Source organism: Meles meles, chromosome 6, assembly GCF_922984935.1.
Source record: "Meles meles chromosome 6, mMelMel3.1 paternal haplotype, whole genome shotgun sequence".
Taxonomy (NCBI): domain Eukaryota; kingdom Metazoa; phylum Chordata; class Mammalia; order Carnivora; family Mustelidae; genus Meles; species Meles meles.
The window spans coordinates 64128964-64153146 of record NC_060071.1 but is presented as its reverse complement, the minus strand read 5'-3'; the positions used below and the strand labels follow the sequence as shown (position 1 = coordinate 64153146).

Genomic DNA, 24183 nt, shown 5'->3' with positions numbered 1-24183 from the left:
ACCTGGGGACCTGTTTCGGGGTCACTGGCCAAGGAAGTCTGGCAACCCAAGCATTTCACACTGTCCAGGCAGGTAGCTCTGGCCACTGTGATGCCAAGAGGTCAACCCCACGTTCTCATTCCCTCAGTCTCCTTTCCCCCCACTTTCCTGTCCTATTTTATTGGCCTTAGCCCCTACACGGCAAGGACTAAGAGGGGGCCCCCAAAATAAATAGTGAGCCCCTCTGCACACACACCCCCCAGACCCCCAACAAAGATGACAGGACACAGAGGAAACGATCCTTTTCTAAATCAATACAATTTTTCAAATTTATTTTTTTCTTAAAGAAGTACTTCTAATCTCTGTCAAAAGGGAGGTGAGGAAAGGTCCCCCCTCCCTTGTAAACACTGAAATACAGATCTGAGAAACCAGGGTCGACACACACAAAAAGTGCATTTTACAAAATATCAACTAAAATATATTTTACATGAATTATGCTTCCATTGAAATTCTACCAACTGCATTTTCAGGTTCGAAAAAATATTTCCACATCTAAGAGATTTCAAAAGCATTTTAAGTTTTGGGCAGCAGACCCTGCCTCCAGGGGAGGAGGAGGGGCCTTGATCTCCTCTCCTGCTGAGTGAGGCTGGGCTCCTTGGCAGCAAGGGCCCAGCACCCTGGGAATGAGCAGGTTCCCAGGCTGGCTCTCCAGAGCCCCCACAGCCACTCTCTGCCAACCTCTTTCATTGCCCCACGCCTTCCTCTGAACAGCTTATTCAATACAAGGGCACCCTAGTCCCTTCCCCAGGGTCTGGGATTGGACTTTCCATGTGTAAATTCACCTCAGAAGCCTCTAGGCCTCCCCCAAGCCCAGTGACCAATCGGGAGGAGCCCGTCTTCTCAGGGATAGCACAGGGCCTGGGGTTGCTGGGAAGGCCCTCAGGATTTGCTTCCATCTCCCTCTCCAGACCCAGCCTGACTGTTCTCACCCAGTGTCACCTGCTTAGCTGGAGCTGGGTCTGTGCCTGCTCCAGGGAAAGAGAAGGAACAGCTGACCCCCTTGGCTCCTGCCCCCAGGGGTATGCCCTGGGGAAGTGCTAACAGCCAGGCCCAGACCACTCCAGCAGGGCCCAGACCACTCCGTGCTTCTCTCCTCCTCCCCACCATGCTCTTCTTTGGTACAAATAGGATAGAACCAGACTGCTCCAGCCCCCTCACAGAGACCCCCCACCCCGGGGAGGTAGGAGGGGCCAAGTCCTAGTCCTGGCAAGGACAACAGGGAGTCCAGCCTCCTAACCTACCCTGGGGAACAGCGTGAGGTGAGAACAGGGCCCTTGGGCAACAGAAACAAACTGAAAATGCAGGTCCTTAGCTCCTAGAGTGAGTGGCCGCAGCTCAGCAGGTCTGTGGACTGATACAGTGTTGATTTTCGCAGGGATGTAAATTAGTGCAATCTACAAAAGACTAGAGTAAGGGGTGGCAGGGCAGGGGAGCCACAGCACTCCTTTGGTTTGATTCCAGGTGGGTGTGGCTTGAAGAGTCATGTATGAAGTTCTGCAAGAGGTTTCCTAGAACCTCCAAGTGTAAGGCAAGAGGAAAAGTCTTCAATAAATCAGGTAGCAATTTTCCTTGCCCCCTGCCCCCTAACCCCCTCCCAGCTCCCTTCTGCCCTCCCAGGCAAACCCCATGTTGACCAGTTAGCTTCTGGGAAGCCAGACCTGCTGGATGGCCCTCACCAGGAGGCAGACAGGAAGCTGACGCCCACAAGTGGGCCACACCCATGACTGTGCAGCACTGGGTCACTTGTCCCAGCACTGTGGGGTACTGCAGGGGCAAAGGAGGAAGCCAGGGACAGGCCCCGAGTCTACAAAGAGAAAGTCTACGCTCTGGAAGCCAGGCTCTGGCTCTCTATGCCTCAAAGGAAGGAGCTCGAAGCTGTGCTAGAATCTGGGAGAGCCTGGTCCCAGGCCAGTGGGGAAGCAGCGGGTCACAGTGGGTGAGGTAAAGCTGGCTCCCACTCCCCTCTCCAGGGGCCCAGGGGAGGCTAAAGAAGAGCCTTGTTGGGTCTTATTCCTGAAGGACTCTCCCCTCCCCCTGGGGGAGGCCCCCCTCAGGCCTGGCCCAGCCTCAGGGAAGACTGCTTCTTCGAGTCTCCTCCACCCAGGCAACCAGAGAGAGGTACCCGGGGTCAAGCTGAGGGCTGTGATGCTTTCCTTCTACCCTGGCCTCCCCTTCCCTCCCGAGGGGCCCAGTACCCACAGGGGTCCCTGCCCTCCCCCCCCACCCAAGAGAACCACAGGCCAGCAACCTCCAGCCCCCGTGGCCCCTTAACCAAGTGCTGTGCTTCAAGCAGTGCCCCCTTCCCCGAGTCCCCCTGCCCGTGGGCAGCCCCAGTGTGGGCCCAAGGAGGCTACTGAGGGTTCTTGAGGATGCGACCGTGGCGGAAGTCATAGACGTGGCGGCAAAGAAAGACCAGCTCGGGGTCCGTGTCCTCGGGCACTGTGCGGTGTGGTGGGGTAGAGTAGTCTGCAGAGGGGGGCACCAGTGCTGTCTTTCGGCTGGGGAGGCCCTCGCCTCGGCGCTTGGCCATGGCACAGAACCTACAGTGACACGCGCCATTTGCTGGGTTTAGTGTGGCCACCTCTGAAGGAAGATCAACCCCTTCCCCACCCTGCCCAGGGAGCTGTGGCCTCGCCTCCATCCCTGTCCCCAGGCACTCCGGACTCTCTGCCGACCATCACCCGTCCATCTTCCTGGGCACTGGGGGGACACATCTGCTGGGACCTCCCTCCCGACACCTGCCAATTCTTGATGATTCTCTGCGGACAGTTCCATAACCACCCCCAAATGCCGCCCCAAGCGCTCTGCATCAGAGAAGGAACAATCTTTCTCTCTTCTATAAACATCAGACGGTAGAAGGCTGTGAGGTAGTAGATTCTGGGAGGTCAGGCCCTGTGAAGGAGATCCTCCTGCGACTCTTAGCCAGGCCCCTAAACAGCCCCCGGGGAGTCTAAGGGAGAGGCTAGCCCAAGAGCCAGGGTGGCACCCACCTGCAGTACTCAGCAAAGGTCAGCACGTAGCATTTCTCCTCAATGCAGGCCACGCTGTTCTGGTCCTGATGTCTTGATGCAAAGACTTCATTCTGCAAAGGCTCAAGGAGAGAGAGGGGGACGTTGGTACCAGGGTTGGAAGCACGTGAACGCCAGAAGCAAGGTCAACATTAACTCTTCTGTTGGGCCTCCTGACCTGAGATAACTCCAGCTGGTGCCCAGAAGGCCAGGGAGCAGCCCCCGGATTTTGGCCTCCCTGCTCCTCACCTAGCATCTACCAAGTCCCATCAAACTCAGGAACAGCCTGCTCCAGCAAAACCCATCCCCCTTCCCCCATGTCATCAGCCTCCTGACCACCCCACCCCTGGCTCAGGGGAGGAGAAGGGAAGTGGTACTCATCTCCCCCATGAAATGACAAGTCCAGCAAGGGCAACAAAGCACAAAGGAGCCCCAGCTGGGGGCCGAGTTACCATACCCGCCGGCACTACCTCTCCTCACACGCTGCCCAGTAGAGTGCCCAGGGTGTTCTAAGCCTTTTCTCTCCTCCCTCTCATGCCCTGGACAGCAGCAAAAGGGGCTAGGTGTACAGATCCACCTCCCCTTTCCTGGTGCCACAAGGACACAGCCGCTTGCTCCCATTCTGGCATGCCCTTGGGGGGTCTCCCTCCCTGATCCCCCTCTCAAGGGAAAGGCTACCATTCCTTTGAAACGTAAAGTGGGGCAGTGCTGGGAAAACAGGCTAAAACCCAGGCCCATCTGTGGTGTCCGGGCAACAATGACTTGGACTGCCCATGGCGGCCTCCCCACACCATGTTCTTTGGTGCCGCAACTTCTCCCTCTGCCACCTCTGCCCTCCCTGCCATACTCGCCAGGCAACTCACCTCGTGCATGCTGGGACTGCGGCCTCCCTGTAAGTGCTCTGGTCTGTAATACCACAAGAGGCTCATCATCAGTTCTCCTAGGGGGACAGAAGAAGCAGTCAGGGCTTGAGCTGATGACCTCAGAGTCACTCAGGCAGGCAGGCTGGCAACCTGCCCAGGACGATCACCCAGGTTTGACGTCTGGGCCAATCCTACAGGCTCCAGCCGCCCAGATCCCCCACCTTGGGCCAAGCCTTGTGGATAAGGGGCCTGGAGTGCTGTCAGGCATGGTGGCAGAAGGGGTTGGTGGAGGCATGGACAGGTGAGGTGGGGGGACACGTGCCCAGGTCCTGGTGGCTGGAAAGGTTAAAGAGCTGATCTGACCCAAGCCACAAGGCCATCTGCAGCCCTCAGAACAGACAGATGCTGGCTGAGTGGAAGGCAGCCTCCATGCCAAGAACACGAGGAGATGAGTGCCAGGTGAGACTCCAGGCAGGGGGTACCTGATTCAGGGTTTTCCCAGAGGGCAGAGATCTTGGCCACATAAGGTGTGGACGTCTTCCGTGGGCCTGACTTAAGGAGGACAGTGTCCCGGACTCGGATCGTCTCTCCATGCCGCTCCACCGCCTGGTAGCTCTTTCGGATGGCTGGTTCTGGTTCATCCTGAGCAACAACCAAGGACACAAACGGGCTCATGAGGAGTGAAGGAAGGAGGGGGTGAGAGGAAGACATTCTCTGTGTGCTTTCCTCTGGGCAAACCACTGAGGATGGGAAGCGACAAAAGCAGTTTGCATAGTGGCCTCTTCTCCCTAAGCCTGGCTTTCAGGGGCAGGGTGGGGTGGGAGCTCCCCATGGTTGGAGAAAGGATAAAAAACAGGAACAGAGGTGGGAAAGTGGCCTAAAGCTTCTGGGGCTGTGCTGTGACCACCACACCCCAGCAGCCAGTTCTCTCGCTCCAAGCCCCAGCACCGAGAAGGTCCTCAAACTTCCTATTGGGGCGGTTTGGTTTTGACCCTTAAGCCACCACTGTGAAGTGGTGTGGCCCTGGGTAAATGACTTAATCCACTGCTATACCTGTTTCCTCATCTACAAAATGAGGACAGAAACATGGGATACGCATCTCACAGGGTGGCAGTGAGGATGAGAGCGCCTTAGCTCCATCCAGTTTAGTCCATACTCTTTTCATCAACCCTCATGCTCCTGGATCACTCCTTTTTCTCTATCTCAACTTTCCCTCTACATACACTTATCCAAAAAGCCCCTGGGAGAGTCCTCCATTTTATAATCCAGGACAGAAGAGGCCGCACACATGATCAAGGATGAGAGGTGAAGACTCTTGAGATGGCTTCCCTGAGAGTCAGTCACAGAGACGGAGACCAGCAGCCGATCCTGACTGTGCACCCCCTCACCTCCCCAAGGCACATGATCTCAGAGCAGGCTGGGCCCGCGTGATCAGCTCCCACAGTGTAAGTCAGCTAAGAGTCCCTTGTCACCTCTCGGGAGAGGCCAAAGCCAAGGGTTCCTGAGATCCTCTCCTAGTAGGTCCTATGTCCCCCCGCCACCCTCCTCTCCATGAGCTAATAGCTGGCACTCACCAAGACATAGACAGCCTTCTCACACGCAGCCCCAACAGGCACCCAGCCATTTGTGCGGCGGCGGCGGCGGCGGCGTGGACGTGGGCGCTGGACCCGTGGCTGCTTGGGATGGCTGGGCCTGCAGGTGGCCTTGCTTCTCGCAGTGTGCCTACAGCTGGAGCCTGTGCGCAGACCGGACTTGGAGCCACTAGGAGGCTTGGCGCTCTGAGGGCATGCGCGGGCCACTGTCTGGGGCTCTGAGGTGGGTGTCTGAAGGTGGGGGACGGGCTCTGCTGCAGGTGGCACACTGGGCACAGGGCATCCCAGGAGGGGGTGGGCAGGTGAGGCAGGGTGGCCGGCTTCCGGGAGAGGAAATTCCAGCTGGCCTAGGGACCTGCAGCCTTCTGGGAAAAAAGGAGAGGGAGGTGAAGACAGGGAGGGATGAGTAGTAACCCCACTGGTGCCCCCACTTTCAGAGCCTGCTCCTGTCTTCATTCTGAGCATGAAGCCAGGGGTCGCTGGGGTGGCAAGTGGAGTCAGGGGCCTTGAGGTGGACCATCAGAGTGACTGGCCAAGGGTGTTTCTTGCCCCTGGAGGCTGGCCCATGGCCATCTCCATCTTCCCCACTGGCCTGAAAGAAGGGGGGCAATGGGAACAGTGTTTCTAGCTCTGACTTATTCTTCTTTAAGGCTCCCACAGTGCTTAGGAGCAGGGGAGCTGGCGTCAGCCCAGGATATGAACCCTAGACCTGCCACTCACTGGCTGTGTGACCTCAGGTAAGTCACGCTACCTCTCCGTGCCCTGTAATAGAAGGAGGGGTGGTAGCTATCATACAGGGGATCCTGGGTGTTTCTCTTATCAATGTATTAACTCATTTCATCCTCACATCAACGCTACGAGCTAAGTACCATGACCCATTCTATAAATTAAGGAAACTGAGACACAGCAGTTCCTGGCTTGTCCCACAGTCACGTGTTTAAGGAAGTAGGGGAGAACATTTCACTCCAGGCAGTCTGGCTTTAGGATCTGTACTCAATTACTTGCCATGTGGCCTCCCATATGTAAAGCGCTCGGAACAATGCCCGGCACATGGTGCTTCCTGGGGTTCCAGGGCAAGGGGACAGGATCCTGGGTCCCACGGATTAGGTGTCTAGATGTGGGAGAGTAGTACAAAAAAAAGAAGGCAAAGCCCAAGCAGCAGCCTGATCTCATTTCTTAAGAGCTCTAACTCATGCCAAAACCTGAAACAACCAGTCTGGCCAGAGTCAACTGGTCTATAAAGTTGTTTTATAGACCCCTACAAGAAGAGGTGTGGGGTGGTGGCAGGGAGAGCCCTGGTAAGGCCCAGCCTCTCACTGTCAGCAGCAGGGCAGACCTGCCAGACAGGTTGACTCTGGTCACCTCATTTCCACCCAGGAGCCAGGGACAGAGGCTGGAGAGGCATGTGAGGACACCCCTGCCAGTCTGGAGGAAGAGAGAGCCCCGTGGGGGGTGCAGCTGCACCGCAAGCCTCTCAGGTGTTTAGGCCTCGCTAGGAAGACAGACACCAAAGCCAAGGGCCCTGTTAGCATCCTGCCTGGGCCAGGGGACTCTGTCTGTTCCTGGAGGGTACCCGCTCTTGTTAGCCCCCAGCAAGGTGAGGCTATGTCTGGGTCCCACTTCTCCTTCAAGGCCTGTCCGGCCAGGGTGAAGGAGTCCTACTGCAGCTGGCACGGGGCCTGGCACCCACCAACCTTCCCATGTACACTGAGCTAGGCCAGCAGGCAGATGGAATGGGCTCCTGCAAAGCAGAATTTAGCCCTCCTTAAAGGAGACAGAAGGATCCAGGAATGACTTGGCAAAAGCCCTATCTTCAACATCCAACTTGCTACTCAAGAGTAGAAGAATGGGTGTCCCGACAGGGAGGGATGGGTGGCTCTCCCTGCCCCTTCCCCTGCCACGATGCTACTACCTAAGTGCCATGCCAAAAAATCTTACAGACAGTGGGGACAGAACAGAGCTGAGAGCTAAGGGACATGGGTCCCTTTTCTGGGACTACCCTACAGTCTGGGGTGTGAAACTGGGGGAGTCATCCCTTTCCAAAGCCCCCTACTTCCCACACAGTAGCTAGATCTCAAGGAGCCTCATCCCACTCTGTGGCCCACCCTGTTGGGACTCCGCATCTAAGTCCCTGGGACATCCCACAGCCAGGAAGGCTTACCTGCCGGAAAAGGCATTTTGTAGGGGCAGCCGCCGCAGGTAGTGCCAATATGGGTAAGAGATGGCCGCAACACTTCACAGATGCTGTAGCCACTCACTCCAGTGTCCTCGCTAGAGCAATAGCGAGAGCCCCACGGAGGGTGCTGGAAAGGGGTGCCGGCGGGCACTGAGCTCGGTGCCAAGAGGAGCCCCTCGTTCGGCGCAGCCACTGGGGACAACTTGCTCTCGGGAAGCATGGGGCAGGGGGAGTAGCCTCCACACTGCAGCCCGTCTTGGCTGCAGTACAGGTAGAAGCTGCCCAGTGAGCTGAGCTGGGGCCGGCCGCACAGGCCGCTGTAGTGGGCAGGGTTGCCGGGCAGTGGCAGGGGGGACAGCTGAGGTGCAGGGAAGGAAGGCTGGTGCAGTTCCTGCTTGGGGGCAGGCGACTCCTCGCCTGGGCGCCCAGGCTCCGGCTTCAAGGCTGCCTGCCCACCCATCAGCAGGGGCAGGTGGGGACGTAGCCCCAAGGGGCTCTCCAGAGCCTGGCTCAGGGTCCGGTAAGGTGGCTGGCTGGCTGGCCCACGAGGGGTGGCAGACGGCCACGGCTCCTCAGGGTGCCTCTGCCAGCCGAGTGGGCCTACAGCCTCCCCAGAGCCAGGGCCCTGCCGGTTCTTGGGATAGTTCTTGCTGTTGACCTTATTAGCCCACTTTGGCCTGGGAGCCCTCAACGCTGGTGGCTCTGCGGCACGCCCATCTACTTCTGGGTGGGCACGAGGTGGCCTCAAGGGCAGCTCCCGCTCCTGGCTCAGCTTCAGGAAGGCAGCTGCATTCAGGCTGGCCAGTCTCTTGGGCGCCGGGTCACCATCTCGACGGGCACCCTCATCTGGCGCTGGCTCTGGGGACAGGTCCCGACTTCCTCCTCCAAGGTCCCCAAGCCGGGGCCGCTTCTTGGAGGAGGCCCAGCCCCCAGTGGCCCGGTCCCGGTCCCGGCTGCGGTGAGGGTCACCCCCTCGGCTGCGACGGGTGCTTGCCAGGCTGCCGGCATCCTCCCGCTCCAGCAGCAGATTGTTGAGGGCCTCTGCATTGAGGGAGGCCAGGCGCCTCTTGCGGGGCTGGGTGAGGCCAGTGTCCTCACTAGATGGGGCTGGGCTCGGGGGCTTGGGCAAGTCCGGGGGCAGCTCGTCAGCCTCATCTGCGCTCCGTGGACCAGCCACATTTTCCAGGCGGGTCAGCAGCACTTTGCAGGCCTTGGGCTTCTCAGGGACCAGCGGGCGCTTGCGCAGTGGGTAGTTCTTGCGGCGCCCCGTGAGATGCCCTGGGCTCTCAGGCACGCCCACTTCCACGCTCTCTGCCCCCTGCTCCGTGCTGCTGCCTTCCATCTGCAGGGGCTCCCGGCGGCCAGCGGGGCCCGAACTCAGCATGGGAAGGGACTTCCTCCGTGTGTGTGTCATGGAGTACTCCCAATCTGCAGGGCAGAAGGCGGGCAATGAGACGAGCCCATCCTGAGCTGCCCGGCCTGCTTTCTCCTCTGCAGCAGCCCGTCCAGTGTCTCCCCTCTGCTGCCCGCTTCTGTAACTCCAGCCTACCCTCACCCCATCCATCTACAGCCTGGATTTTCCCAAGACCTCTCTTCCAGAGTGCAAAGGTCCAGTGGGGTCAGGCTACCAACAGCTGTGCATGGGCTAGTGGCCTCACTCTTCTTTTAGCCTAGGGTCCTTCTTTGAACTAAGCCCTTCAAGGGCCTATGGAAGGATGCAGACCCCGGGGTCAGAAGACAGAAGGCGCTGGGGACAAAGCGCTCAGTTCTTACTACCTGTCCTTCTCCTGCTAGATACTTATCACAGGTCAGAAAGAGGCTCTGAAGACACCAGGTCAGGATGAGGCTGGGGTGGTGGGAGCCCATCTGTTCCTTTGACAACACTACCAACCCTTCCCCCATCTTGGGGCTTCTGAGATTGACCACAGGAAGATAACAACAGGGATAGCAAGGAACTAACGTGAGGAACCCGCCTGGTTGGCTGCGGAGGAAAGCAAAGTCCAGCCTGTGGGGACACCCTGCCTGGCACGTACAGCAGGGCAGCCATAACCTGGGCCTTGCTGGAAAAAACCCCTGAAGGGAAAGGCCTGGCTTTAAGGAGTGGACAGGGGAGGTCTCAGCCAGCCCCACCTTGGTTCAGACGCTGGGGAAGGGCAGCCCAAACAGTGCCTGGGCCTAAAGAAGGGATGCCTATAAGGTGAGGGCCAGCATTCCTGGGTAGGAACACATACAAGACCACCACCAGCCTCTAATAGTTGGAGAAATAAAGCATCAAAGAGAAGAACTAACTGGAGACAAACCGATAAACCAGCCCAGGGCTGCCTTGCTGCCCTATCCTACTTCTCAGGTCTCCCTCCTGGTAAGGCAAGATGCCAGGCAGAGAAGAGGACTGGGGTGAGGGTGGGGGGAGGGGGGATGCATGGCAGGAAGTCCAAAACCCTGGGCAGAAAATGCCCATGACCAGGCAGCATCCCCTAACTTTGTTCAGCAAATACCCGGCAACATACCTGGGGCAGCCTGGGCCCCGTCCTGAATGAGAGGCCAGAGCTGGGCTGTATCCTGGAAGCCGGCATGGCCAAGGCAATGCAGAACTGGCGGGGGTGGGGGGGTGGAGGCGTCAGTGTCAGTGGTCAGAGCCGACTGAGCTGTTCACTCCCTACCTACTCCCCAATCCAAAGCAAGGTGCTGCCAAATAAGGTGCCAGACAAGGCTCAGCCCTCCCAGGCACTGGCAACCCCCTTCCCACCCAGTAGGCCCAAGCTTTCCAGTTCGATTTCCCCACTGCTATTGTTATTCATACTCCCTCTCCCCAAGAGGCTGGGAGCAGTCCCTGCTGGGCCAGGATTTAACCCTGAAAGCCCCAAGCCTGAGGGCTCCCAGGGATTCCTGAGCTCCTGTGGCCTTGGGCCAATGGTTGGGGTCACTGGGTACCTTCTCTCCCCACACACACTGTACTAGTTGAGAAAGAGTGCTCAGAAAACCAGGCTGAGAGCATCGTGGGTGTCAGGCTCAGAAAGGAGTCGGAAAACTGGAAAAGGGAGGCACTGTGCCAGGCACTGCTCTGGCCATGTGCGGGGCCCTGCCACTGCCCAGAGACCAGGCTGGGGCAAGACAGAGGCAGAGGGGGCAAACCCATGCCTCCCCTGAAGCACAGACAGAGAGCTCCTAAAAAAATCCCAGGTGTCTGCTAGGCTCCCTAAGCGCCCCCCCACTTCCATGCAGGGTGGCCCCCCCATCCCTGTTTGCTCAGCAGGCTTATTAGCAATGCCTCCTTTCACTCTGAAAAGCATCCTAGCCATTTATAATCCACAGGCCCTTTATAATCCACAGGCCCTTTTCGCAAACGTGGGGCACCCCTGTGCTGGAGGAGGAGCCCCAACAAGAAGCACATCTGTATTTCCTAGGAAAGCCTAGGCCCAGCCCTTCCCCACCCCCAAAGGGCCTGGAGACAAGAGGACTCACAGCTGAGCAAGAGCTGAAGCCCCTCAACAGGCCCCAAGTTACCAGAGGAGTCAGACTGGGAATGGCTGGGGGCCAAGGCTGAGGTCACCTGGGCTTGTGGCCTTTAAGGACACGGACACCAAGTAGAGCAAGGAAGAGCCAGATGGGAAAGACAGTGAGCTCAGGGAGGTGCCTGCAAGCCTGGGAAGCAACAGAGCTCTTACAGAGGGGACTGGCCTGTCCCGCTGCCCCCCCCACCCGGGGTTTGCTAGTGGACCAGCTGCAAGGGAGGACTCTGGGATACCGGCCCCACCCCCCCAGCCTCCCCCTCTCAACATGCAAAAGGTCTCAGCGGGGAGAGGCTGGGAGAGGAGCCTGTCCCCAGAACTTGGGGATGTGTTCTCCTCAGTGTCTTACTCTCTCACCTCCCATTCAACTCCCCAGTCCCTCAGGGACACCCAGTCCCCGGATCCCAGGAAGCCTCTAAATCACAGGGCACATGTCACCTTTCCAAATCAAGCCCGAGAGCCTCCTGCTCGCTTCCCCTGAACCCACCGAATCCCTTGTCACCAGCAAAAGAACTCCTGGCTTTCACGTGGTGCCTAAGGCAGCAGCGTCACTCAACATCCTAAGAAGAGGCTGGGGACTCAGCTGCTGGCCTCCTGCACCCCAGTCTGAGGAGAACGAGTGTGAGTCATGCTCTGAAGCCGGGCTTGTGAGAACTTAAGCTGCAGTTTTTCCCTGGGGTGGTGCTGGGCAGAGGGGGCTCCCAGACTGCCAGGCCCCTCTAACCTGCAGGGGTGGCCCAGCCCCAGAGGGGAAAAAACCCTGGGAAAGCAGGAGGCATGGTTCCCATTCCAGCTCTGCCAATCCTCCTGCTGCCCTGTCCCCACATGAGCCCAACCAGGAACTTCCTACCACTGTCAAGAGAGAAGGGGGCGTGGGCTCCTTTTCTGGGGAAGCCCTATCCTCCCAGGCATGGGGAGTCTGGGTCCCCTAGAGAGAAGGTTCCAAAGACGGACTCCCAGGGGCCTATGACTACTCTCTTAGACTGTGTCAAGCTAGCCCACACTGAAGAAAACCAGTCTGACTGTCCCCAGCTCCGATGAGCACAGAGCCAGCTGCCATGAAGGACAGTGACCGGCCAGTGTCCTCCGTGCCAGAGACCCAGCAAACCACAGGCTGAATCCCAAATCACAAGTGTACCCTAAAGATGGCAAACAGGCCATCACAGGCCCAGGCACTGGGTATCATGTAATTGAGGGGGAGAGCAAGCCCAACATGCCCAGCTGAAGCGTCACTATCCTGCATCCCACGTCTGTCCAGGGCTAGCAGGAGTCCTCCCCACAGGAGCAGAAAGGAGGGAGGACTTGCCTTTTGCCCTCAAGCTGCAACAGCATCAGGCAACACACCCACTCCCACTCCCAAAGGCAGAGCACACCCAAGGGGCTATGGGCAAGGGAGGGTCAAAGGCCTGTAGGTACCATCGAAGGGAATACCAGTGGGTCAAGCCCAGATGCTCCTGTAAGCAGGGGCTGCCCTGTGGCAGGAAGAGGTTGGCTACTACTCTTTCCCTACCCCGTATTTACTCAGCTCTAGACTGTATACCCACCTGTATTCTTAGTGGTTCAGGACCCAGGGCTCTGCTCCACTATCCTTCCTGAAACCTCGATTACCCAATGCACTTCAAATTCTGCTTTTCTGGCTTTTTGGTTTACTTTTCATAGGAGGAAAGCATGGGGAGGGAGGGAGGGAGTTCTAGGCAAAGGCAGACCAGGTGGTCATCTGGGTGAGGGTCAGGAAGGGCGCTGACCCAAGCCACCTCCCTCCGATGATACCCAAAGTCACACAACTGATACTGAGTTAAGCACTGCCTTCCTTTGCACGCTCTCTTGACATAACTTCCCCCAAAGGGATAAGAGATTTTCATGAGCACTGGGTTTCTTCAATCTCCTATCAGAGATGAAACACAGCAAGAGCACAAAGGCAGGCTCCTGTTCATTTGAATGTAGCTAGTGCTACTACATGGAGAAACAGGTGAAGCTGCTGAAACGTCTTATGCTAAAGGCAGGTTTAGTCACGGCTGGCCTCTCTTGAATCCCCTATCGCTGGTAAACTGGAAAGCAGCAAACCTTTGAGGGAGGCAGCCCCGGGTTTGCATGCCAGCTCTACCCCTGCTAAACAACTTACTTAGCTTCCCTGAACTTCAAATTCCTCATCTCTAACGGATACATCAGAAGGACCTTCTGGTGGTGAGGATGACACAAGTCTCTGGGCAGCGGGCCAACACACGCCCCCACCCGGCCTTCCCGACCCACAGACAGAGGAGAGCAATCTGCCCTTGGCTTGGCCCCGGGGGTTCCCCACATCAGGGCCAGGAGCTGTGTGGGCTGTGACAAACCTGAAAACCCAGCCTGCACCTGAACTCTGCTCAACTTCTTGTCTACCAAAGACACCCAAGTGTCAACCCTGGGGACAGAGGGAGACACGGGGGGGGGGGGGGACTCGTGGGGGGCTGTTTACAACACAAGTGGACAGGGGCAGAAACTATACCCCACCAAATCCCGACCAACTGCTCCATGCCTCTGGGAAACACTCCGCTGGATGGTGAAAGGCCCAGGGGATGGGCTCAGGAGGCGTGAGTTCACCAGCTTCCGCCATCAGACTGCTGTTTCAGCATGAGCACCCAAAGAGAGCAGAAGCACCCACAGAGAGCAGAAGCACCCGAGCCCCCGGGAGGCTGCCCTCAAAAGAGAAAGCAGTGGCCTTGGCTACCAGCCTCGCCTTCTCAGCTGTGGGCACCCAATTCACTCCGCAGTCAGGCTGGGGTCCTACAACACTTGCGCAGGAAACACTGACCCACCAGAGGGAACTGGCCCAACCTGTCTGGAAACAGCTTGTTTTATAGACTGCCTTTGGGTCATCTGAGGAGCTGGGCCCGCCCTTAGCAGCACCCAGCCTATCCACAGCCCATCAGACCACCTACTCCTCTCACTTCACACCAGAGGCTCCCAGGAGCCCAGAGAGATGGCAGTAGCCCAGCAGCAAAGGCCACCCCCTCCCCCACATCTGGAACCTCCGCCAACCCAGCCCAGCCCCCGGGCCCCCATCTTAGCTGCTCCTATGTGCTGTGACCATCCCAGCAGGAGGGATCCCCACAGTTCCCCCCCACAACTGTACCCAAGTACCCAAGTACCCAGGACCCCCACTTACTTCTGGCTTCAGACACAAAGCCAGACAGCCTGCGTCTTGTTACTGTAAAGGAACACAAATCTCAGTGGGGAGGAAGGGGAGTTCGGAGTCAATCTACAAAGGGACCCTCCAATTTTATCTGAGGATTGCAATTAAGTATAGGAATATAGTTAACAGTAGAGCTGAAGGAATCTCCTCACTAGAAACTGCCAGCGCCCTGGTTGTAGAGTGAGCCCTTCCTTCAGGTAGGGGCTGACAGTGAAAGAGGCAGTGTACCACTAGGACCTGAAAGTCAACAGACACACGTGGACCACCAAACAGGGTCGGTGGGCAGAGAGCACCGTATTTCAGTCACACCTCGGTGCTCTGCTTTAAGAAACCCTGACCTGGCAAATCAGAAGGTCATCACATGCGATGCAAAAGTGTGGTTTTTTAGAGGGTTTCCTTAAAGGCACAGGTTCCCACTCAAGGAGATGTGCCTGCCCCAGCCTCTTCCCGGGCCATGCCCCCCATGCACACAAGGTGCTCCCGAATCTGCAGTGCCAGTCCAGCTAAGCCAGAGCCCCTACTGCTCATTCCCAGGCACACGGCATCTCTTGGGACCTTCCTTCCTCACTTAGCCAATGCCGGTCAGCCTCTCACTGGGGCTCCACAGAACTTATGTGAGACCCGCTGCGGCCAGAAGCCACTCCGTGCTGCTGCTAACCCTGAGTGGGGCTGGGTAACAGCCTGAGCTTCCCTGAGCCCAGGTATCCTTGTCTACACAACAAAGCCATCAGGAGGATCAAGTTAAATGAGAAGTGTGCCCAGCAGAATGCCTGGGATACACCAGGTGCTCCTACCAGCTTATTCCTTTCCCTGTATGTCAAGTATTCGGCTAAATGCAGAAGAAAAACACCAAAGAGATGAAGAAATTGGGGCTTGGACTGGTAGGAAAAAAGAGGACAAGACAGTGTTACAAGGACTGTAACGGGTGCGTGGGGCTTGGAGTGGGGAGCTCTGGCTCACAGCGACTTCATGGAGGGCAAATCGGAGCTGGCCTGCTTCCTGCCAGGCGTAGTGAGGGAACAGGAGCCTGAGAACTTTGCTTCAGAAATGTCTGGATGTAGGAAACAGCAACAGACCAAAGTTGAAGTCTCGAGGCAGGAGACAAATGCAACTGCTCCCAGACTCATCTTTAGGAGCTCCCTGTAGGATTCTACCAGTCTGGGGGACTAGAGAATCCCAGGCTAAGGCTCCCTCACACGTTCCCACACAGACCCCACAGTGGCCAGGCTCGACCAGGAGCACAGCTGCTCCTGGAGCAGGACCTGTCTGCTCCGGGCTGTCAACAGTGGGGGAGAAATCAAATAGGAATGGAGACAGGGCCCCCCAGAGCTCACCAACAGGTCCTCTGCAAAACCAAGAGGAAATGTTACGCTACTGATACACAATTCTTCAACAAATACACAACTAGAGCTCACCAGCCCGCTCTGGGCACCTGCCCAGGAGGGCAAAGAATATGTGTTGGTTCAACCACCAGGATACTCCAGGAACCACCAACTTAAGATTGCTAAGATGGTCTGCCAAGCCTGGAAGTGCTGTCTCTCGTCCTGAACAGAAGAAGCGGGCTGGCCAGGCCAAGTTGGGGGATCTGCCCTCACACTCTCCAGTGGGGTGCTCAGCCCCAAAGAACAAGACCCAAGACAGGGCCTTCCCAATGCTCCACCAGCACGGTGATAACCATGAGGCCAACCCTACTAGACCCAACATGAATACCTCACAGGTAACTAATTAACTAAGCGATTAGTGATACCCTCATTAAGATGCAAGCTCCATGGGGACAGGTGGGCTCTGCCTGCCTTAGCACTAAATCTCACCCCCAGAGCTTAATAAGAGCTCGTCGAATGAACTGAGATCTGGCTGCCCACCTGCTCCACCCCATTCAACACTTCTAGACTGATGGCATCACTTGGGAATTCTGACCCCCCCCCCAAAAAAAACTCTCCCCCATTCCCTGGAGTCAGGAGCGCCGGGCCTCTTCAGTGTGATCAACAGTTCAATAGGGCTACTTCAGGGAAAACTCTATTCACATAGCACCACCCTCTTCCACTACCATCCTCTTCCTTCTCTCCCCCAGCTTGCCCAGCTCTATCTCAGGAAGATATTCCTCTCATTCCACTTCTTACTCCAAAGCATTAAGCAGGTGAGGGCGGTACTAGAGGCACACTTGTATCAAGACAAAGAACGTCACAGATATTCAGGTGAACTCAGCAGCAGAGAACCAGCATTATCAGGCCTCAAATCTCCTAAGTGTGCAGAGTAGGGAACTGATTCACTACCGAAGCTTCTAGTCTAAAAGGATGGCTAATGTTTGTCAAGCGCTCCCTACTTGCCCAGCACCACCCTAAACGTGTAACATTCACTCTCATTTATCTTCACAATTGCCTCACGAGGATGTTGTTACCATCTCATCCAAACGAGGAGGAAACAGGTATAGAGGGGTAAAAGAACTTGCCCACACTCCCTGGGTGTGGACTCCCCGGGTGTCCGTCCCAAAGCCGACACCCCTGCTGCAACCCAGGACAGCTTGCTGGCTCACGGACCAACATTCGAGATAAACCTGCACAGTCAATTTCACATTTTCTGTGTTGTTTTAATTGCTGGTATTAACACCTTAGTCATTTTCCCTGACTTTTTACCACAAAGGAACTGAAGATGTACTCCAGTGAAATGGCAGTGGCAGGCCAGCCAGGGAACATCCATTTACTTTCACAGACTTGTTTCTACAGCAAAGTCTGCTCAAAGTCCCCAGTCAACTCTGGGAAGAAATCCATTTCATATCTTAGGAAGGGGAAAAGGGCTTCGAAAAGATGTTGCCTTCATTTTACAATAAATCCAAAAGAGAGGGCTCCAGACATCCCCCACACATCTCACCACATCTCCTGAACCAGATGCAATCTCCCTCCAGCCCGAACTGCAATGCGGACTGAAGTCTGGTCATCGCACACAGACCGAACAGCCATCTTAACTGTCAAAGATGTATTAACTGTCCCATGGCTAGCTCTCTTTGGGCTGATAAATCTAAGTTCTTCCAATTTTTTCTGAAGATCATGTCTTATAGTCATTTAATCCACTTTAAAATTCCTCTCTGTTCTGTGGAATCTGCGTGAACCCCTCTCCAGACACGTGGCAGGAGGGCCTGCCAACTCTGATTCTAGTAGGAATGAGACTCCATCTTCCCTTCTGGCATCCCTGTCAGGGTATCCTGGCATCAAACAGCACCCTAACACCTTTCCCATGATTTCTACAAAGATCCTCTCAACGCTAATAATTCACCTCTAAACCACCCGGACAGATGAGAATGTGATTAACAAACTGAACCGTCCTCCCTCCCCCGCCCCATTTTAGACAGGGAGGCTCAAGATGGGGGGGAAGGGCCCAAGGGTGGGCCACCCCCTCCTCTGCATGCAGGAAACTGAAAGAGCCACACTGGGGGTTGGGGGGTGGGGAGCGTCAAACTGGGGCCAGAGATGGAAAGGAAGGAGCAGCAGCCAAGGTCCTCGGGTCCCAAAAGGCAGAAGCATACCCTATGGTCCTACCTCCTCAACCAAGGGCGGGGGGGTCAAAGCACCTTGCCCCACCCCCACCCCCAAAAAAGAAACGGATGTGAGAAAAAAAGATGTAGACACCAAATTCTTGCCTGGCACTGATCCCGTTAACTAAGAGAAGTCACTTATCATTTTCTCCCATTCAGGTAACTCGGTCACTGGGCCTCGGAAAAAAATTCCCATTTCAAATCTCAGGAAGAGATTTGTCAGGAAGACAAACCCATTCATTTATTCCTGGTGGATCAGGCCTACAGGGGCTCTCAAGGACACTGTTTTTTGTGGGTTTTTTTTGTAGGACGCTGAGTCAGGTGAATACCCAACCATCCTCTGCAGGTGTCTCCCACCAGGAAAAAAGGAATCTGGATGAAAAATCTTTCCTGGGACACAATACAAAGTCCTGGACATGACTTTGCCCTGAGGCGGGCTCAGCAAACCCTCAGTCCTCTGGTCCTGAGCAGCTCCAGCACATTGCCTCAGGCAGGGCACCAATTCCACCACTGGAAGCCCAGGGCGGGTTGCCACTGCTCAGCTGGGCAAAGCCAAGGGGGAGACTGGAACTCAGTGGAGCTGAGGGGGCCTGTCCGGCCAGCCGTCTGGCCTAGAGCAGGCCTCTGAGGCTGCTGCCGCCAGGGCTCTTCCTCCTCCTCCCTGTTAGCAGGTTTACTGCTCATTAGTGGTAGTACCAGGAGGTGGGCAGGGGAAATATAAAGGAGCTGAAATTCAAACCGGCCCATTTTATTCCGGTGAGGTGCCTCCCATAAAACCAGGCAGGATTTCATCCACCAAGATCTCCCTGGCCCCCTGACCTGAGGAAGTCGAAGCAGTCCAGAGTGTGAGGCACTGCAGAATCTCAGGGCCTAGGCCATCAGGAGCCTCGGGTTCTCATCTTCACGGACTCTTGAATACTCTCTGTATTTTCTGTCTTTTCAAAGTTAACAGGCATTCTAGCCATGAGCTGGCCCATCGGGTCAAGGCCATGGGCCCACAGAGCAGGGGCGCTAGGGCAGCCGTCGGTGTCGAACCGAGCACTCTCCTTGTCCCTCTGAAGTCCCCCGCACAATGGCAAGTTCACAAAGGAAGTGAGTCTTGCCAGACTGAGCTAGCAAATTCCCATAAATACTTGGGCCAGGGTAGTACTGCTTATGTAAAATGCTTCCCCATTGAGAGATGCTGCTTTATTTACATTCTTCGCAACCCATTCATAAAAAGGAGGCCCTTTAATGTTGGGGCTGTTCATATAATGCTCCATAAACCCAGCAGCTTCGCTGGCAGCCTCAGTTCAACACAGGCTACTTCTCAACTCCAGAGACTTTTTCCCTTAAGATTTTTTTTTTCCTTTCATGACTCACCTTGCGACAGAGCACTGAGGCCAGATGTTGCCGAAGCAAGGCCAAAAGGAGTAAGAACAGATAAAATGAAAACACTCAAGTCCTCCCGAATGCTGGGATAGAGAGGTGGGAAGAGACGAAAATCAATAAACTGAAAATCCCCACACGATTTCAATATGAAGTATGTATGTTGGGAGGTTGAATTCCTTCCAGGTTTACTGAAACTTCCTTTATGGATGTCAAAACCATCCCCAACTTATACCTCTACCTACCAGAGAGAAGGTACAGAAGGAATTTTTTTTAACCCCAAAAGAAAAGAAAGCTGAGGGCTCACTGTGGTCTTTAATTCGCATTGCGGATAAAGTCATTTTCTCTGCTTCCTCACAAACGTGTTCCAGGGACTGCTGGATCTAGGAAGGGCACGACTGGCTCAGGGTAATGAAACTCAGGCAGACCCCAGAAAGAGAGGAAGGACTACGTTCTAGGATGCACAGCCAAACAGCCTGAGCAGCTGAAAAGAGAGCCCGGGAGATGCATTCTGAGGTAGCCTGTCTCCTGCCACAGGAGAAGCAAGGAGGAGAGAAGTAGTAGGGATTTTTTTTTAATTGACGGGAGCGGTCTGCATTGCCATGGCAACTGTGAGGGGTGGCCTTCCCGCTTGGAAGGGAAATGCTGGCCCATTAATCATCAAACTGGGGCACAAAAGGGAGGTTTGGGGGAAAGGGGATGGATGCAGAATTTATTTTTTCACTGTCTAGACTCAAACCAGTCACCAGCTCTTGTTCCCATTTCCCCATGGTCCAAGGTTTGATGGTAAACAAGAACGGAAGTTCCAAGAAAGCTGCGATCATAGCTTTCCCTTCGATAGGATGGGTCCGGTATGAAGCTGATCATGCCTCCGATGTCAGTGATAAACACCTCTTCCCATGCCAGTCCCAAAAGTCCTGTCCAGCGGCTGGACCCAGGAATCTTTTTCTTTTCTGTTCTCCAAACTGTATTCTCCCTCATTTACACCCAGGATTGAGAAGAGATAAAACATATGGATTCATTTAGCATGGACAACAAGGAAAATTGCATAAGAGCAGCAAAGCCGGGTGGAGAGAACAGCCTGGTGGGATAGGAGGAAAACAGGATTACAGCTCTTTTCCAATTCACGTCTATATGGTGTCATGTGAGCAATCCACAGGACAGAACTCTCCACCAGCCGGAGTATCAGAAACAACAGCTAAGTTTCAATTGTTCCCCAAGCGAAAGCATCCCAAACATGCCCTATCTATGTGCTTTTGACAGAAAAGGTTGGAAACCACCAAGGACTCCACACTGAGCATTTCTTTGGAAGAAGGGAAGGTTTCCCCTGTTCCTAATCAACTAAGTAGCCAACTGCATTATTTCATTCAACATAACAGCATGCAGAGCAGTATACCAGAAATCCCATAATATTCTCTCTCTCCCTCTCTCTCTCTCACACACACACCGCTTTAACCCTTATACTATCCCTTCTTTAAGAAACTATCAACCTACAAAACTTCTCGAGAAGACATCATGTTATAAAACCCAGGGTCACAATCTCAGAGGCAAGCAATGCTGGCCTGGAGGGGCCTGAGTGACAGCAAAACAAAGATGAGTAGGGTTCAGGAGGAGAGAAAGGCAAGAGGCTCCTCACTGGGGACAACTAGAGAAAGCAGCAGAAGCAATGATGCGGGGAGTTCACTGCGCCCGGCCAGGAGAGACCTGAGGGGATCCATCTAGGGTCAGGCTGCAGGAAAAGAAGAACCACTGGAAGTGTGTGGACAGGGGAATGACATGGGCGAAGGAGTGCTCTGGGAAGAATCATCTAGCAGCTGTGTACAGACTGATCAGAAGGGCCAGAGGAAGCAGGAGGGAAAAGGTGGCAGGCCAGGACAACACAGGCCTGCCATGGGGACAGCAGGCAACAGAAAGGAAGGGAAGGAAGGAGATATGAAAAACAGAGAAACTCTTCACTGGAGTAAACTCTCCAGAGCAAACCCTCCTGAACACCTGACCGGACTGACAGGTAAGAGCCTGTCAAAGAGGGAAATACTGTTCGGCAATTTCCCTTTATATTCTAGTGGCCAGACCAGGTCACCCCCTTCTGACTGCCACCAAAAGAAATCACATACTGTGCAGCCCTAAAGGAGACAAGGCCTTGAAATTCTTCATCGTTCTCCGAATCTTAGACATACAATTAAATCCTCCCAGAACAAACGTGAATCTCCTGCATGAGATAATACCTCCCTTTCCCACAAGCCTCAACTCCACCCAGGCTGGGTTCTAGACCCTTCTGAGGGGTTTGGAGGGTGGCTGTGAATTAATTCCATGTCCACACTAAGCAGGAGTGACATGCAACTCTCCCCAGGTGGGATTACAGCTAACCTCAGCTGGGAGAAGCTCCTAACCCAACAGCTACCCGAGGTGGGACTTGAACCCAGAATCTCAGCAAAAGTGGACAATCAGAACAGCTTCAATCTCCCTGTCTTTGTGATCCCAACTCTTCACAGAGGTATATGATCCCATGAGGAGCCCTGAGTTCTGGGTGGGTTTTCACAAGTGGAAAACAGCATCCAGCTTAGAAATGATCACTGGTGGGGATACAGGCACTCAAGATCTTAAGCCACTGGTTCCCAAGTGTCCTCTAGCCAGCCAAGGACAGCGGTATCCCTCCAGGACAGGATATGTGCTGGGCCCTTTTCTCCTTTTTTTTTCAGAAGACATGGGAGTGGAGAGAGCCCTTTTCTTTTCTTTTTTTTTTTTCAGAAGACATGGGAGTGGAGAAGCTGGTGGTATAGTCTCTCAGGTGGCACAAAGGAGAAAGACTGGAAACCTTTCCATTTAATCATTAAATTCCCGCTTCTCATTACCCTTTGTGGGTACCTTCTTGGCTAAAGAAAAGTGCTGAAAACAGTTGTGCATGGTTTGCTGCAGCACATTTGGGGGGGTATCTCCTAGTCTCCAATCCAACTGATCTTCTACCCTCTTAAGACTGTCGACAATGGGTGACTAGATGTCCCAGGTGGGACTAAACCTCTCCTCATGGGCAGACTCTGCTTGCTGAAACCCCTCATTCCTAGCAGGCTCTAGAGTGGCTCACCAAACTGTCGCCTAACCCGGTCGCCACCGGCCAGGCCCACTGTGTGCACAACCCCACCTCTGGCTCTCCGCTCCAGCCAGGTCGACCCCACTCTTCCCAGAACCGGGAGGTGATCTGCGCTTGGAGCAGTAAGCCACTGTCGCAGCTTCTCCCGGCTGGCACCCTGGTCCCCCGCAATCCCTGGGGCAGGGTCCGGCCCTGCCGCCCGCCCCTCGGGGTGGGTGGCTCGGACCTGCTCTCCTCCCCGACGCCACCACCTGTGCCCGCTGAGGCGCCGCCTTTGTCCGGCGCTTCACCGCGGAGCGGGCCCCTTGGGCCCGACCTGACCTAGCCCCCGGCCCCGGAGAAGAGGCGGAGAAGCGGGCTGGGCCAGACCAGGCCGGGCCGCAAGCATGGGGTCCCGCTGTCACTTGGAGGCGGTCTGACAACTTCGATTCCCCCCGCCCCACCTCGGACTCGGCCGCCGCTCAGCACGGTCTCCGCCGGGCCTCCCGCGGCCCACACTCGCTTCTCGAACCGGTTCCCTTCCGTCTTCGGCGCCTCCCTTCCTTCCAGCCCGATAGGGTCGGGTCTACACTACCCCCGGCTCCGGTCTGGCCCCCAGCCCCAGCCCCCCACCCAGCAATAACCGGTCAGCTCCCAGCGCAGTAGGGCGCCCCCCACCCTGAGCGGGCGATCCCGCGGCGCCGCCCCCGGCCGCGGCCCCTCGCCTCCGGGACCGCGATGGGGGGGAGGGGGCGCGGCGAGGAGGGGGGTGGGGGCCTTGCCGCCCGCGCACTCGGAGGCGAGCCCGCTCCACCGCCGCGAGGAAACGACCGGCGTCCTCCCGCCCTCCGCGGCCCGGGACGCCCGCGCCGCCGCCGCCCGGCCAAGCTGCCACCCTGCGGCCGCCACCCACCCCGCCCCCAGCCTGAGAGGCGGGCGGCCCCCGGGGGCTGTCACCTCGAGGCGCGCTGCGCTCCCCGATGGCGGGACCGCGGCGCCGGACCCGGAGGGAGGGAGGCGGCGCGAGCAAGCGAGCGGCCGCACCTGCTTCGCGTCGTCCGTCCGTCCGTCCCTTCCCGGGCTGGCGGGGGCGGCGGCGCGGCGCGCTCGGTGGGGCGCGCTGACGGGCGGCCGCTTCTCTCCCCTCCACTCGTCTACCTCCCTTGCTCTCTCCCTCTCGCCTGTTCGTGCCTTTACCCCCACCTCCTCGACCCCGGCCCCTAGCTCACCCGGACAGCGGCGCGGACGGCGCGGCTCTGGGCGCCCGCAGGCCCCGGCCGGGCTGGAATCCGGCGGCTGGAACCCCCCGGGGGCGCTCAATTCCCGGGCTCCACGCTGCTGCGTCAGCGCCTCCTCCTGGGGGCCGGGGCCGGGCGGGCGGAGCGGGGGCCGCGGCCGGGCGGGGCCGTCGGGGGGGCGGGAGCGCCTGGCCGGGGCGGGCGGACCGCGGGGGCCGGACGGGCGGGGCAGGCAGCCGGACGGGCGGGCGGCGGGGGCCGGGCTCCGGGATCCGCTACGCCGCTCGCGGTTCCCCCACAAACTCCCCGAGAGCGGAGCCTCCGCCGCCCTCCTTCCTGCTTCCTCGTCCCCAGCCAATCAGCAGCGCGCCCCTCGGCCAGCTCCGCCAATCAGCCGCCCCGCCCTGCGCTGGCCCCGCCAGCCAATCCGGCCCTCGGCTCCCCCTCCCGGTCTCCGACCAATCAGAACCGTGGGTTGGTCGTCCCAACGCAGGGGGCAGCACGAGGCGGCCGGGGGAGGCGGTGCGGGGAGTGGTGGGGCCTGGGGGGAGGGGTACGGTGCCAAGGGTGGTGGCGGGGGGTGGTTTTCTTTGCCGGCTTCTTGGATTTTCTCTTCGGCTGC

General features: G+C 56.7%; 1 protein-coding gene across 4 annotated transcripts; it reads right to left on the bottom strand.

Moving 5' to 3' along the window:
* Positions 1-284: 284 nt before the first annotated feature.
* On the bottom strand, positions 285-23885 carry BAHD1 (bromo adjacent homology domain containing 1). 4 transcript variants are annotated; one of them, XM_046008517.1, is made up of 8 exons: positions 23553-23885; positions 10186-10269; positions 7664-9106; positions 5485-5867; positions 4393-4552; positions 3911-3987; positions 3030-3130; positions 285-2579 (listed from the first exon to the last, which is right to left on the bottom strand). In XM_046008517.1, exons 3-8 carry the CDS (start codon positions 9090-9092, stop codon positions 2390-2392), a joined length of 2340 nt encoding a protein of 779 aa, XP_045864473.1. In that variant the 5' UTR covers positions 9093-9106; positions 10186-10269; positions 23553-23885; the 3' UTR covers positions 285-2389. The 4 variants fall into 4 exon arrangements, with proteins under 4 accessions (XP_045864473.1, XP_045864472.1, XP_045864470.1 ...); XM_046008516.1 differs by lacking the exon at positions 10186-10269; XM_046008514.1 differs by lacking the exon at positions 23553-23885 and having other exon boundaries at positions 5485-5864.
* Between the last annotated feature and the right edge of the window lie 298 nt (positions 23886-24183).

Coding starts and splice junctions, on each gene's coding strand:
- BAHD1 (XM_046008517.1), bottom strand. CDS start 9,092: ATGACACACACACGGAGGAAGTCCCTTCCCATGCTGAGTTCGGGCCCC. Junction 4,553..5,484: donor AGAAGGCTGTCTATGTCTTG/GTGAGTGCCAGC, acceptor GTTGTTGCTCAG/GATGAACCAGAACCAGCCAT. Junction 3,988..4,392: donor CTGGGAAAACCCTGAATCAG/GTACCCCCTGCC, acceptor CTGTCCCCCTAG/GAGAACTGATGATGAGCCTC.